Genomic DNA, 17,053 nt, shown 5'->3' with positions numbered 1-17,053 from the left:
TACGCCCTCGCTCAAAGTCCGTCAACTGCACATACGGTTCACGTCCACGCTGTCGCGGCATGCTACCAGTGTTAAAGACTGCGATGGAGCTCCGTATGCCACGGCAAACTGGCTGACAGTGACGGCTGCGGTGCACAAATGCTGCGCAGCTGGCGCCATTCGACGGCCAACACCGCGGTTCCTGGTGTGTCCGCTGTGCCGTGCGTGTGATCATTGCTTGTACAGCCCTCTCGCAGTGTCCGGAGCAAGTATGGCGGGTCTGACACACCGGTGTCAATGTGTTCTTTTTTCCATTTCCAGGAGTGTAGAAAGTAAGGCATCTACAACCCTATCTCGTTTTCCTTATCCTTGAATCAACAACTATGATTGCAGTAATAATCATTTTCTATGGAATATTTTGCTGCCTTAGGAGGACTTTTTCGACATCAAAGGTGCAAACAGTTAAAGAAACAGCTAAAATCCGAATAGAACATGATGTAAATGAAATGAGCGTATTGTTGGCCGGGAGTTCTCGTTCGGGTTCGGCCGCCTAAGTGCATGTCTTATTTCAGTCCGCGCCACATTGGATGACTTGTGGCCGATGATGAGGATGAAATGATGATAACAACACAACGAGCGGAGAAAATCTTCAACCCGGCCGGGAATCGAACCCGGACCCAGTGCATGCGATGCAAGCACCTTACCACCCAGCTACGCAGGCGGACAGAAGACGATGTGAATCCACTTGACTATGAGGGTACGTACTTGAAACATGAAATGACTACCAAAAAAATGGAAAATAAAAAAAGTAGTCACTGATACTCTGGAAAAATATTTTATTTACGCAAACGATACACCAAAAGTACGTATAATGCGAGACATTAGAACCCCTGGATTCTACTTATTGAGGCTGTTATTGCCTGATGAATTTTGCATACTACTATGATACTGACCGCTACAGAATACCATGCCTTACATTGCGTGAATACGTCCCTAAAGAGGTAATGTCTCACTGGCTAATTTGTGATACTGAGCTGCATGCCGTTCACAATACTAACTGTACAGGTCTAAATGTGTTACAGATACTAACCATTGATGCCAAGAACGCCACCAAACAGAGGATCATCATGTTCTTGAAGCACTGTAGAAAGAGCAGAGGTGCGACAAACGCGTTCAGTTCTCTCATGACTCTGGAATAAAAGAGACAAAAAATATTAGAAACTCAACTGGTTGAAGTTGCCATATTGTTATCGTCAATATGTAACATACATAATTGTAGTGAATTTTTATGTCAATCACTTGATTGTTTTCATCAAGTCTTGATTTATTCATACGAATTATGAATCTTTCTATAGCATCAAACCTATAATTTTAGAACCAGCAGCAACCTCAATAACTCGTTCTATAAATTTCACTGTTTCCCGTTCTTTAAAAGTCTTACCATGTACTTCTTCTGAAATCGCCACATTGACTGATCCTCAAAACCCGAAGCCATATTTTATCAACACCTCTCTTCTTTTATAATCGTTCTAAATTTCTCATTTCTCGTCTATTCCACGCGGGGAATTCAAAAAGTGTGTTAGTTGCACAGGTCGCCTAACGCTAAGACTATTGCGTAGCAACAGTGCCGTATTGTTTCAAGACGGCACAGCACATGTTCCGGGTTTCCTGCAAATTCAGTTAGGATTCGGTACGGATAACAGATGCGTCAGAGCATCTGACTGAAATGGCTCGGAAAACTGGCAACGCACTCCAAAATTCAAGTACGCTGGACGGGATGATTCTAGTGGCTAATATGCCTAATTGCACACAGATTTACTGTATAATTCTGGTGATATATGGACCGTTATTTCCACGTACTTAGTGACTAAGCTGAATTGTGGAGCAGTATTCAATAAAAGCCACTTGATATACCATAATAATGTGTATCTTTTGAAATCCCGTGGTATCTAATGTATACTTCTTTTGGGTGTCCTAACGTTCAGCAAGGTAAAATTAAATATTGCCTTTTCGCCACTGTTAAGGTACCCTTGTAACGTACACATTCTCTGAACTGACAAGGCTACAAAACACAACTAATTCACTGCTTCAAACTTCATCGAATATGAGGCACATGGTATATTTTTGGAAATTTTTGGTAAGGTCTGCTGAGGTCATCGGTCCTAAGCCAACGCACTACTTAACCTAACTTTAACTTACGCTAAGGACAACACATACACACTCATGCCCGAGGGAGGACTCGAACCTCCGAGGAGGAGAGCCGCACGGACCGTGACAAGACTCCTACTGCGCGGCCACCCCGGGCGGCCGCACATGGTATAAGAATACATGAAAATGAGAGGACCAATGAAATCATCTACTAATGACCTTTGTAATATGTTGATATTAGTTTTCTTTGATCTTATTTCCGCTGCTTCCCATGTACTTAATTAGGGTATGACAAAGTCTAATCTGGTCATAATAAACTCAATAGCCGGCCAGTGTGGCCGAGCAGTTCTAGGTGCTGCAGTCTGCAACCGTGCGACCGCTACGGTCGCAGGTTCGAATCCTGCGTCGGGCATGGATGTGTGTGATGTCCTTAGGTTAGTTAGGTTTTAGTAGTTCTAAGTTCTAGGGGACTGATGACCTCAGATTTCAGTCCCACAGTGCTCAGAGCCATTTGAACCATAAGCTCAATAAACAAGTTCTTTGAGTATATTTAGTATGAATTATTTTTTTTAATTACACCAGTTTACATCCTGTTTACATATTGCTTACCACTGGACACGTCATTCTGTACTTGTGTATGATTTCCAGCCCCGAATACTCACTGTATACTTACTATATGTCTCGACAATTTGGCGCCAGACAAAAACGTACTCAACTAAACATCTTATTACAATATTAATTAATGAAACCTAACAGTTCTTACTATTTTCTACACTCGTGTTTTAAAATAGAACTTGTAATTACTCAAAATTTTGAAACTAGGGTTTATGTACAATTATTTTGGTAAGTCCGACAACATGGGTGTATATGTCCACATAATTTGCAAATCTTGTATATAAAAAATCATAATATTACAAAGGAAAACACTTCCTAATATTCTCCAAAATTATATTTATGTGGTCGCGAACCGGCTTTCGGGTCCTCAGGCCATCTTTAGGTGACAACTGAATGTCGCAAACACAGATAAACATGATGTGCAATTTCCACAGATATTATCTGAACAGAAAATACAAAAATGACAAAGTATTTACGTATCAAAATATTTAAAAAATTATGTTAACTGAAAAGTGGGTAAAAATGTTTTTATGTGGAGAGACAGTTAACAAATGTCAGGTAGGTTTTTAAATTAATATTCAGAACGTAGGTACGTTTGAATATTTTATTTCGGTTGTTCCAATGTGATACATGTACCTTTGTGAACTTATCATTTGTGAGAACGCATACTGTTACTGCGTGATTACCTGTAAATACCACATTAATGCAATAAATACTCAAAATGATGTCCGTCAATCTCAATGCATTTGGCAACACGTGGAACAACATTCCTCTCAAGAGCGAGTTGTTCGCCTTCCGTAATGTTCGCACAAGCATTGACAATGCGCTGATGCATGTTGTCAGGTGTTGTCGGTGGATCACGATGGCAAATATCCTTCAATTTTCCCCACAGGAAGAAATCAGGGGACGTCAGATCCGGTGAACGTGCAGGCCATGGTATATGGTGCTTCGACGACTGATCCACCTGTCATGAAATGTACTATTCAATACCGCATGCCTAGCTATGTGCCGACATCCATCATGTTGGAAATACGTCGCCATTCTGTCATGCAGTGATACATCTTGTAGTAACATCGGTAGAACATTACGTAGGAAATCAGCATACATTGCACCATTTCGATTGCCATCGATAAAATGGGCCAATTATCCTTCCTCCCATAATGCCCCACCATACATTAACCCGCCAGTGTCGCTGATGTTCCACTTATCGCAACCATCGTGGATTTTCCGTTGCCAAATAGTGCATATTATGCTGGTTTGAGTTACCGCTGTTGGTGAATGACGCTTCGTCGCTAAACAGAACGCGTGCAGAAATTCTTTCATCGTCCCGTAATTTCTCTTTTGGCCAGCGGCGGAACGACGTTCAAAGTCGTCGCCATGCAATACCTGGTGAATAGAAATATGGCACGGGTGCAGTCGGTGTTGATAGAGCATTCTCAACACCGACGTTTTTGAGATTCCCGATTCTCGCGCAGTTTGTCTGCTACTGATGTGCGGATTAGCCGCGACATCAGCTAAAACACCTACTCGGGCATCGTCATTTGCTGCATGTCGTGGTTGACGTTTCACATGTGGCTGAACACTTCCTGTTTTCTTAAAAAAGGTAACTATCCGGCGAACGGTACGGACACTTGGATGATGTCGTCCAGGATACCGAGCAGCATACATAGCAGACGCCAGTTGGGCATTTTGATCACAATAGCCATACATCAACACGATATCGACCTTTTCCGCAATTGGTAAACGGTCCATTTTAACACGGGTAATGTATCAGGAAGCAAATACAATCCGCACTGTCGGAATGTTACGTGACACCACGTACTTATACGTTTGTGATTATTACAGCGTCACCTATCGCAAAGCGAAAAAAGTGGTCCAACTAAAACATTCATATTTCTTTACGTACTACACGAATATGTAATGAAAATTTTGGTTCCTATTTTAAAAAACGCAGTTGGTATCCGTTTGACCTATGGCAGCGCCATATAGGGGGCCAACCATAGCACCATCTGGTTTCCCCCTTCAAGCTAGACGAGTTTCGTTCTCTGTAGTTTTTTCGTTTGATGCTTATTTCGGGAGATATTTGGCCCGGTCACCATTAATGGACCCCCCTGTATAATAACATTGTTCAGGTTCTTAGGTGGAAATGATATTGATTTACAGAGATGATTCTGCTTATTATAGAAAACATACGTGTTTGAGGTCACCTGATGATAGTTCGATCTGAGAACAGCCAGTATATCAATGGAAGTTGAAGTTGCAGAGAAAACTGTTCATATCTAAAACAAATAACTAAATAAGTAAATAAATAAGACCGAAAAACGCCGAAAAGGAAAACAAAAGAAAACATCTACCATTTTCTAACTAAAATGATCCGAAAGGAATATACAGGGCGCATCAAAAAGAATCATCCGATTTGGCAAGTCTGTATTTCTAAAACTAAAAAACATATACAATAAATTTTGTTTTATGCTCCTCTTTAGATGCATGACATGTCAGTAAGTTATTGAAATTATTTTCACACTGCAACGTGCATATCTTGAGATACAGTTTCGACAGCTACTGTTGTGCGATGTCTCAGTTCATTTATTGTTGTTGATAAAGGAGGCACATAAACCCCCACAAGAAATAATAACATACAGTCAGGTCCGGTGACCCTGGATGCCAGTAATGTAAGGCTGAACTATTTGGTCCAGTGCGATCGATCCATCGTTCAGTAACCATTTGATTAAAAAATTCCCGCACCGCCAGATGCCAGTGTGGCAGCGTCCCATCTTGTTGGTAAACGAAGTCATTCGGATCAGGCTACAACTGTAGGAAGAGAAAGTTCTCAAGCATATATGCTTCCTGTAACAAGAAAAATGGACCATACACATTTTCACATGAAACTGTACAAAACACATTAAAGTTTGGAGAGTCCGTCTCAAATGGCTCTGAGCACTATGCGACGTAACTTCTGAGGTCATTAGTCGCCTAGAACTTAGAACTAATTAAACCTAACCAACCTAAGGACATCACACACATCCATGCCCGAGGCAGGATTCGAATCTGCGACCGTAGCGGTCTCTCGGTTCCAAGCTGCAGCGCCTCGAACCGCCACTCCAGCCGGCCAGAGTCCGTCTCATGTTGTACAACTTCATGTTGTTGTTCGTACCCCATATTCGCACATCATGACGAATCACCTTTCTATTTAAATTGAAAGTTGCTTCGTCACTGAACACTAAGCATGGAAGAAAACTGCCATCCTCTATCTTGCCAAGAAAGAAATTACAGTACTCCACACGTCATTGTTTGTCACCTTCACGAAGAGCTTGCAGTGGCTGAATTTTGCATGGTTTCGTCTGACAACATCGACGCAACACACGCGACATGGACATCGGAGGCAAGCTGAGCTGTCGAGCTGCATCGCGAACAGATTTCAGCGGACTCCTCGTCAGAAATCTGTTCGCCATGCAGCTCGACAGCTCAACTTGCCCCCCATTTCGGTGTTGTGTGTGTTGCGTCGGTGTTGCCAGATGCAGATGCGTTCGAATATCTGTGCCAGACACTCGGGGACAGGGTGGCGATTTGCCTTTACACAAACAACCTGTTACTCGGAACTGTTCATGCCATCGTCTAATGCTCTGTGCTGTAAAAGGATCCACAACATACCTAGTATTAAAGTCACGCTGAACAGTTACTACTGACCTGAACTGCGCAACACTTAGAACACAAAAAGCTTTCTGTTGTCCCAACACCATTTTTAATACAACTGAAGTGTGCATGCACTGCTGTTACCTAGCGGGAACCATGTAAAACTCTAGTGTTTGCTCTTTCCAACAGTACGTTGTTCATGCACATATCTCAAATAACTGAATAGTTAAGATTTTTTTATAATCGGATGACTCTTTTTTGATACACACTGTATATTATATTGGGCCTTGTTTCATTATATTGTCTTAAGGAAGGAGTTTCTATCAATTTCCGAGCCCTACTCATAATGCTATAATAAAAGCATTCGCCGGCAGAAGTGGTCGAGCGGTTCTAGGGGCTACAGTCTGGAACCGCGCGACCGCTATGGTCGCAGGTTCGAATCCTGCCTCAGGCATGGATGTGTGTGATGTTCTTAGGTTAGTTAGGTTTTAGTAGTTCTAAGTTCTAGGGGACTGATGATCTGAGACGTTAAGTCCCATAGTGCTTAGAGCCATTTGAACAATTTTGTTGAAAGCATTCAGAATAAACAGCTACATAGCATAACAAAGTGGAATCCCTCCCAGATGATGATATTCGACCTTATATCTACCCCTCCTACCAACTCTAACTCCACCTTCCTCCCCCTACTCCTCAGGGCTCTCTCCTCCTCCCCTTCCCATCCCCTGAGCGGTTTTCCCCCTCCCCCACTACCTCCCTCTCTCATACCCCATGGTCTGTGTGTCTGTGCGCCCTCCTGCTTTGTCTCCCCTATTCGTCTCCCACCTCGCCCATCTCCTGCCTCCTGGTGCGCCTTCTGTCCCCCCTTTTTCCCTCTTCCACCCCCCATCAGCCCCCCCACCACCGCACCCTCCTCCCCTCTTTTCCCCTTCTCTCCAGCCTCCAATCCCTCGGCAGGTCCCTACCAGCGTTTTTTATTCTTCATGAATGATTCGTTGTTTCCAGTGGTTTTTTTTTAAGTGTCTTGCTCTGTGTGATATTTATCCTGTGGCTGGCTTTTAATTTGTGTTTGCCTCCAGTGATTTTAAGCGCGCAACGAATTGCCAGCTGTATTTTTTTAACTTTATGTCGACTTGTTAACTGTCCCCCAGTGCATGTCCCCATATGAGTGTATATTTTAACTCCCATCATCTCCATTTACTATGTCTTTTATGCCCCGCTTTTTACAACAAAGAAAAATAAAAAAAATAATGCTGTGGGATATCGGGCAGGCAAGCAAGATCCATTTGCCCAGCTTTGGTTGGGCGTAACATGAATTGGATGAGAGTAAAGCAGTCTGCTCATTCTACTGATGTTCTGTGGCAGCTTCCCTGCCTGTTAGGCAAATATGGGCAGGTTAACGGCGGATGTGTATACTTCTGGCTGCATCTCATAATGACACACGTAAAGAAGCCCACATCAGGATCGCTCCGCTCCAGAACACATCTTTCTTTCACCATCATAATAGTAATAACACCTTATTCTACGTCTCCCTGTTGATGCTCACGTTTTTCACCTCGATGAATGATGTACCGCAGATCTCCGTTAATCCATAGCCGTTTAAAGAGTTTGTTTGTCAGTCATCATCAGCTGTTTTAAGAACAGTTTTGCATACCTCAGAATGTGCTCGTGGTGTGAGATGCAAACTGCCAACGTCTGACGGCGATCGACGCTGAACGCCCCGCCGCTGCGAGAGAGTTCTCGCAGGTTTCCGGCCAGATAGCGCAGCTGTACGCACAGCAGCTGCTGCAGCCACACGAGCAGGCAGTCGAAGAAGCAGAGGATCATCACCGAGTACATGGAGCATGCGTACTGCATCCAGTACACCATCTGTGCGGCCGTCGTGGCAACCATACCATTAAATTTTACCAGCAAGTGCCTGCCTAAAGATAAGATGACATCTACAAAACGATTAACCTAACATGGCATTTCCTGTGTAACGTGATCGAGGTATTTCATTTATCGAGGGTATCATTTTAGATGACCTGTTCCCTGGTTGCATGCAGTAGTTTTGTAAAAACGTTATTATAATGGTATTACAAAATTATGTATGGCATTATATTTTGAAATCTATGATATTTTCAGCTTCGTATAGACTTCTACTACTAGACAGGGTGATTCTTATTAACGCTTAAATCCTCCGAAACGACGTAGATGACGCTGAGGCAATTAATTTAATGTAAGACACACGGAACCGCAAATGTTTCGAAATATTCCGAAGTGGATGACAAATATTGAACATGTGACGTCACCAGAAGACGTATATCACCGCATGTGAAGCGGTTGAAGCTATCGGTCTGTCGGTCCCATTCCACCCTAAGTGAAAGTATTCACCTTGGTGTGGATTCGGGAGGACGAGCGCGACTTCAGGGTGTGAAGCTCAGGGTTCGAGTCTTGCTTCTGGTAGCCAATATTTTTTTCATTGCGTTAGATAGTTACGTGTTTACATTAAGGTAAGATTTATTATTTTCTAACAGGTTTCTCATCTCCGTTGGTTTGTTGTATAGTACATTACAACAAAAACTACCGTATTGGGTCACAAGTACATGGCTATAAGCTTCAGAATTTCGTCGTTACCAATACACGACCCATGGCTCGTTTACTAAATGATGTCAGTAAACAAGAAAAATCGGGACAAAGGGAAAGAAACATAAAATAATACAAGTTTTGGTACCTTACAGAGAGGATTGTAATTTTTTTAACTTCCACGTTTACATGAGATCACGTTTACAAAAAATGTTCTAATTTTGCTCTGTTCTGCAGCAGTGTGTAGCACTGCGTTCTACCGGCGAGTGTAGGATCGACAAGCCCAACCGCTGCACTTGCGGCGAGGTACGTCATCTGGTGACGTCACATATTCAACTTTTCTCATCCATGTTTGTTTTTGTTTCCTGGCATTTGCGGTCCTTCTGTCTTATAGACCTTATAATTATATTTCCCCGAGACATTTAAGTCTCTAACCTTTATTCAATGGAAGCAGAAAAACTGAATTATAATTTGTGCCACGGTCGGACACGAACCCGGGTCTCCTTGCTTATTCGGCAGAAGTGCTAACCATTACACCATCGGAGCACTATGGTCAACAATGCTACACGAACTACCTAGGTCGAGTGTCCTCCCCAATGGCATGAACCCTCTGTCTTATATTATGTTCAAATGTGTGTGAAGTCTTATGGGACTTAACTGCTAAGGTCATCAGTCCCTATTCTTACACACTACTTAACCTAAATTATCCTAAGGACAAACACACACACCCATGCCCGAGGGAGGACTCGAACCTCCGCCGGGACCAGCCGCACAGTGTCTTATATTAAATTACCTCTCGCAGAGGCGTCTACGTCGCTTAGGATGTTTTTAAATGTTAATAAGAATCACCCTTGATACAGATAACAATGGCTCGACAAAATATCGATGACTGAAAAGAATATAAAATCCTACAATTATACATAAAATATAAATAAACTCCCTATTTTTTAAAGATGAATACACACACAAAGACGCAAGACGAAGGAATTAAACAAATGAGACGGAAATCGGTAGATGTGGTGTACATGTATGGACAAACAAATTATAACATTTTCATAGACATTGGTTGATTTGATCAAGGGAAAGAGCTTCAAAAACTGAACAAGTCAATCGCGTGTTGGTCCACCTCTGGCCCTTATGGAAGCAATTACACGGCTTGGCATTGATCAATAGAGTTGTTGGATGTCCTGAGGGGTATCGTTCCAGATTCTGTCCAATTGGCGCGTTAGGTCGACAAAGTCCCGAGATGGTTGGAAGATCCTGTCCATAATGTTCCAAACGTTCTCAATTGGAAAGAGATCCAGCGACCTTGCTGGGAAAGGTAGGATATGGCAAACACGAAGAAATGCAGCAGAAACTATCCGTGTGTGAGCGGGCGTTATCTTGCTGAAATATATGCCCAGGATAGGTTTGCCACGAAGGTAAACAAAACGAGGTGTAGAATAACGTAGATTAACCATTGTGCTGTAAGGATGCCGCGGAGTCTAACGAAAGGGGTTCTGCTATGAAACGAAATGGTGCTCTAGACTAATTGTCGGGCCATGTGATGAGCGACATTCAGGTTGGTGTCCCACAGCTGTCCGAGGCGTCTCCAGTCATATCTTCGGCCTGTAATCTCTTTGATTGGAGTAGAACTGTCTTTAGTGACGAGTCCTGCTTCGAACTAATTCCCTATTTCCATTTGTGTTTTTTTCCCCATGCTATAGTTTATCCGTATATTTTTTTGGTTTTCGTATATGTTTAAGACCCAGATTGTTGATTCCCTCTTTCACCGAGTCGACTAGTGAACTGCAGATCTTCTAGAACGAAGTAATCAGAACGCCTAAGAAAGTCTTTAAAGGAGTACCTCTGACACGGAATTTTAAGTGTCTGAAGAGATCCAGCCTTTGAGTATTTGTAAAGTATGTGAGCGGTAACTGAGACGGAGGCAGTGTTTGAGACAGAATACAATAAGGTAAAAAAACAATGGGTGTCGCTACGGAAGAACGGCACACACTAGCTGAGTGGCCAGTATTACATCAGAAATCTAACAGATGAACCAGAATCGTAATTAATAACAGAGCCAATTTAGCATTAAAAATAGTTTCTTCTTTAAGCCGACAGCCAATTCGGTTTACTGTTCACCGCTTCAATACTGACTTTAATCGCCCAGACGTTCATGGGGTTACATTAAAGTCACTGGTCTAAAGTTCATCACCCAGAAACACACCATGCTGATGCCATGTAACCCCTCCTCGACCCTAGATAATGGCCCCAATTCGACGAGGAAGAGGGCCCACAGATTTCTTCAAGAATTCTGTGTCCAGCTGAAGCCACTCTTGATGATTAAATCCCACAGCTCTACCAAACTGCGAGGATGTTGACTGCAACGTTTCACGTGCTGTACCAAGTAGTTCGAGATATTTTCTGTGTGATTGTTGAGGCTTTTATGGCTCCTTGTTGATGTATTGTCTGTTGGTTTTTATCACCTTCCATTGTTGGTGGCGGACTGGAGAGTGACCTGTGACAATGCCAGCCATTCGTTCTGGCGAAACGTCAAAACAACGTCGGCCGAAGATCCCAAGGGGGAAACCAACAGTCGATATGTCATTATCTGTGGCATTAAGATCAGTGAGCCTGCGGGTCAGTCGAGGTACAATATAGTGCCTGAGTGTTCGTAAAGTGTTGAACGTATGAATGCTGCTCTGTAAGAGAACTGTAGTCATCTTGGAAGACGGGAGTGTCCACAGCATAATTACCATGAAAATACAGAAGTAAAGGCGATACTTAGTCGACGAGTATGTTGAAAATACTCCTGATTCACGTTCAAAGTAACCTGAATGAGTGGCCCCACTCGTGGTACGAAAAACGTTCCGAGAACATCAACATCTTACATCGACAACGCCCTCCACTCATTGCAGGTTAAACGCCTAATTGGGCCTTCGGTATACTGGACGCCTTATGTCATTTGAAAAGATGCAAAACCGTGATATGTCGGACCACCTTACAAGCCTCCTGTCAGTTACTGCCCATTTCGTGCTGTATGTCCATTGAAGATGTGCTGTTTCATGTGCCACTGTGGTGAATGGCTCTCATGAATCCAATGAATGGTGTTCCCATCGCAGTGTTCGTTCAGACACTGGTTCAAATTGAGCCGCATTTAGCAATTCGTGTCGGATTTGAAAGTGATTGTTATTGAGAAGACGCGACACCATGTTACTTGCCTGCGAATGGTACACCTTTGCTTGTAGAAACGCTGGAAAGACCGCATCGGCAATCAGGCAACTTCGGTGTGCTCAAGGGTGTGTGCAAACATGAGAACTTGGTTCTGCCATTCTGTCACGTCTCCTCGTCGCTGAAACTTGATACTAGTTTTACACAATCTATAGCGTTACAAAGTGGAAAGCGCCACCAGGGTTAAGGCTATGCCCTCGTGGAACAAGCCAGTGATCTGTCCCGAGCTCCCCTCTCGGTTTGCAGATTGATCCTCTACGACTCATATATATGGAAATGAGAAGTGTACAGGGAAACGGAATGGATGGGTGGTCCTGAAAACTGAATCATAGCTGTGTGTCTTGTACAAAATTAACAATAATGAATGTCAAAAAAAGGAAGGTGAGAATTTAACAGCCATCGGCAGTGAGGTCATTAGAGATTAAGCACAAATTCGGATGACGGAAGGTCACGGAAAGAAATTGGCCGTGTTCTCTTCAAAAGAACCAAACAGGCATTTGGTTGAAGCGATTTAGGAACATCGCGGGAAACCTTGAGCCGTCGTCCTCTCGAATGCGAGTACAGAGTGCTCAACACCTCGCTCGGTCATTGTGAGTGCAGTAGAGGAGGTTGTTGTCTGCTGTAATTAAACAGGAATTCATAATCATAATAATTTATTGACCAAGTTAACTGAATGCAAAACAATACGCAACATGAAAAAGCTAATGAAGTTATCTCTTGTGCACGAGATGAGTGATAAACGGAAGCTGAGTCTGTGGCAGTACTTACGTTTATAATGTTAAGCTGGGATGGGTACATCATGAAGGGGTGAATAGAATTCTGGTAAGAAACGGAACTGAAATGTGGGGTTGCATAAGTTGTGGGGGGGGGGGGGAGAGGGAGAGGGAGAGGGAGGGGGAGGGGGAGGGGTGGTGAAGCCTGCATGAAAACTCAACAAAGTCATGGCCAAGAGATTACTGTACAAGGCATGATCGATCCAACTTTACGTAAGACGCCAAACCATACCTATTCCCTCGCGAGTACTACTGACTGCCCTCATTGCTGCATGAATTTACACTTGTGAAGATCAGCTGGCGGTGAGTGGGCTGCAGCACGTGGTGGGATGCCAAGGGACGTTTCACATCTCTCCAATCTCTGGCGATTGACTCTCCCCGAATCTAAACTTGCGAACGTCTCCAATCCCCGCCCAGAATCAGAGTGCGACGAGAATCAGGATCGTAGTCACAATACGAATAGCTTCAAAATCCGAATGATTTCTGAAACGAAGCAGAATATGACTGAAACTAAAACCAGAACGCGAATCACTCTAAAACTTGCACTCTGCCACTTCTGCCCTCCCAAAACACCAAAATTATACGTAAGCCAATCTAAATGATAGTCTCTACCTTGACCAATGGTAACTCTCGTCTAAAAAAGAGGCGAGCTCGTTATGCAGAAGTATGATCAATTTCAGGAAGTTGCGAGTTACGACGAATGGTAAGACACAATTCGTACAGCTTGCGAAGGAACTCGGCCAGGTTTTCCATCTAGAACTCCACGTGGACTGTTTTTAATAGCGACGCCAGCAGGACTTCGACATACTACAAACTTGGCCCTTATCTGTGATGTTATGCACTTCCCACGTTGTAAACTAATCGTGCCGCACCTGTTCGGCCAGAGCCGCTCGCTGTTCACAGCCTGACGTCTGCTCGTCCCCATTCAGTGTGCGTGTGTTCACTGGCAGCCGGAAGACGCTGTATAGAAAACTGTTGCTGCCTCGAGGATGTGCTATAGGCTGCAAGCAGGACCTCGTCGACCAGGCACCTCCAGTATATGATAAATTTCATCCTCTCAAATCGCGCTAGCTGCCTGCACACCTGAATGAACAGGACGAAATGACACTCGGCCATGGCCACACAAAAGTCTGGATTCCAGTCCGTTCCTGATGGCCTGACCTCGCCTCCTCTCGGGCCGTGCTAATGGAACCCTTGACCACGGCTCGGCTGTTCTGCCCACTAACCATATATAGATTCACTATCGAAACATACTCGTACATTATAAAATTAGAAAATATGGATCGGTAACAGTAAAGGTGTTTTGCTATTTGGGGAGCAAAATAACTGATGATGGTCGAAGTAGAGAGGATATAAAATGTAGACTGGCAATGGCAAGGAAAGCGTTTCTGAAGAAGAGAAATATGTTAACATCGAGTATAGATTTAATTGTCAGGAAGTCAGTTCTGAAAGTATTTGTATGGAGTGTAGCCATGTATGGAAGTGAAACATGGACGATAAATAGTTTGGACAAGAAGAGAATAGAAGCTTTCGAAATGTGGTGCTACAGAAGAATGCTGAAGATTAGATGGGTAGATCACATAACTAATGAGGAAGTATTGAATAGGATTGGGGAGAAGAGAAGTTTGTGGCACAATTTGACCAGAAGAAGGGATCGGTTGGTAGGACATGTTCTGAGGCATCAAGGGATCACCAATTTAGTATTGTAGGGCAGCGTAGAGGGTAAAAATCGTAGAGGGAGACCAAGAGATGACTACACTAAGCAGATTCAGGATGTGGGTTGCAGTGGGTTCTGGGAGATGAAGAAGCTTGCACAGGATAGAGTAGCATGGAGAGCCGCATCAAACCAGTCTCAGGACTGAAGACCACAACAACAACAACGAATCAAGTCCCACATTACACTTACACTGCGGAGACAAAAATCATGGGATAGCGATCTCTACGTAAACAGATGGCGATAGTGTTGCGTACAGAAGCTACAAAACGACAGTGCAGTGCCGGACCTGTCATTTGTACTCATGTGATCTGCTCAAATGGCTCTGAGCACTATAGGACTTAACTTCTGAGGTCATCTGACCCCTAGAACTTAGAACTATTTAAACCTAACTAACCTAAGGACATCACACGCATCCATGCCCGAGGCAGGATTAGAAACTGCGACAGTAGTGGTCGCGCGTTTCCAGGCTGCAGCGCCTGGAACGGCTCGGCCAACCCGGCCGGCTACTCGTGTGATTCAAGTGAAAAGGTTTCCGACGTGATTGCGGACGCATGGCGGGAATTAACAGACTTTGAACGCGGAATGGTAGTTGGACCTAGACGAATGGGACATTGTATTTGGGAAATAGTAAGAGAATTCAGTCTTCCGAGATCCAAAATTTCAAGAGCATGCCGAGATTACCAGGCCGTAACTCTCACCACGGACAACAGAGTGGCCGACGGCCTTTATTAACAACCGAGAGCAGCTGCGTTTCTGTAGAGTTGTCAGTCCTAACAGAAAGGCAACACTGCGTGGAATAAGCGCAGTAACCAATGTGGGACGTGCGATGAACGTATGTGTTAGGACAGTGCGACAAAACGTCACGTTAATGTACTATGAACCGACGCGACAGCCTTTGCTAACAGCGCGACATCGAGTAGACCCTAAACGACTGGAAACTGTGCCCTGGTCTGATGAGTCCCAATTTCAGTTGGCGAGAGCAATAGTAGGATTGGAACGTGGTACAGACCAAACGAAGCCATGGCCCCAAGTTGTTAACACGGCTCTGTGCAAGCTGGTGGGCGCTCCATAATGGCTCTGACTGTGCTTATGTGGAATGAGTTGGGTCCTCTGACCTAACTGAACCGATCATTGACTGAAAATGGTTGTGTCCGGCTAGTTGGAGACCATTTGCAGCCATTCATGAACTTGATGTTCCCAAACAACGTTGGTATTTTTGTGGACGGCAATGCACCATGTCACCGGGTCACAGTCGTTTGCAGTTGGGTTGCAGAACATTGTGGACAATTCGAGCGACTGGTGGGGCCTCACAGAGCCCCCGACATGTATTCCATCGAAAATCTGTGGGACGCAATCGAGAGGTCAGTTCGTGTACGAAACCCTGCACCGGCAACACATTCGCAATTATGGACGGCTATAGAGGCAGCTTAGCACAATATTTCTGCAGGAAATTGGCAACGACGTGTTGAGTCCATGCCACGTCGAGTTGCTACACTGAACCTCCTGTATTAGGAGGTATCCCATGACTTTTGTCAGCTCTGTGTACATTACACCATCATAAGGAAAATCTCCATATCACAATACAAAATTAATACATGTGCATAACAAGAATGAAACGACAGGCTATAGCCAGACTCGTATCAAAAGGTACAAGTGTGCTGTTTTAAGGAGGATGACAAATATCATAGCTTATGAAACTACAACCTTCATCATAGCTCTTTATTACACGTTATTTGTGAATACACATCCGTGAACTATGCAAAGCCGGGTTTTCAGTTGACTGGAAGCAATACTTTGGTAATCATAATGAGCAGACCTTCTTAATGGTTGGCTGATGGCTGTCGAACGGGTACCACGCGTCGTATCGCAGTGAATCGTCTCCTTTGAGGAGCGGCACGAAGTACCAGTGCGAGGCTCCGAGCACGCACAGCACTGACCACACGACGGTCACCATCCAGTAGCGGAACCGCGTCCGCTCGAGAACCTCGTACAGTTTCGTCGGCACCGCCCATCGCTGCGAGGAAAAGAAACCACCGAATGTATAAGAGCGTGCACACTGCCAGCTGTTTAACACACTATTTCTGCAGGATAGTAAATTATATATATATATAGGGTGCTCCATTGATCGTGACCGGCTCAAATATATCACGAAATAAACGTCAAACGAAAAAACTACAAAGAAAGAAACTCGTCTAGCTTGAAGGGGCAAACCTGATGAAGCTACGGTTGGCCCGCTAGATGGTGCTGCCATAGGTCAAATGGATATCAACTGCGTTTTTTTTTTCTTTTTTTTAAATGGGTACCCCCATTTTTGATTACATATTGGTGTAGTACGTAATGAAATATGAATGTTTTAGTTGGACCACTTTTTTCGCTTTGTGATAAATGGCGCTGTAATAGTCACAAACATATG

At 43.9% G+C, this 17,053-nt stretch overlaps 1 protein-coding gene across 1 annotated transcript in view; it reads right to left on the bottom strand.

Annotated features, from left to right (window-relative positions):
* LOC126273326 (odorant receptor 83a-like) overlaps positions 1-17,053 on the bottom strand; it is a 74,989-nt gene that overhangs the window by 38,166 nt on the left and 19,770 nt on the right. Inside the window, exons 4-6 of the mRNA XM_049976872.1 lie at positions 16,457-16,654; positions 8,027-8,241; positions 1,070-1,169 (exon numbers count right to left, since the gene is read on the bottom strand). Coding sequence (XP_049832829.1) covers positions 1,070-1,169; positions 8,027-8,241; positions 16,457-16,654 — 513 coding nt within the window. The remainder of the gene's footprint in view (positions 1-1,069; positions 1,170-8,026; positions 8,242-16,456; positions 16,655-17,053) is intronic.

This window comes from Schistocerca gregaria, chromosome 5 (assembly GCF_023897955.1).
Source record: "Schistocerca gregaria isolate iqSchGreg1 chromosome 5, iqSchGreg1.2, whole genome shotgun sequence".
Classification (NCBI taxonomy): Eukaryota; Metazoa; Arthropoda; class Insecta; order Orthoptera; family Acrididae; genus Schistocerca; species Schistocerca gregaria.
The sequence above is the reverse complement of the archived record's forward strand: the minus strand, read 5'-3'. Positions and strand labels throughout refer to the sequence as shown.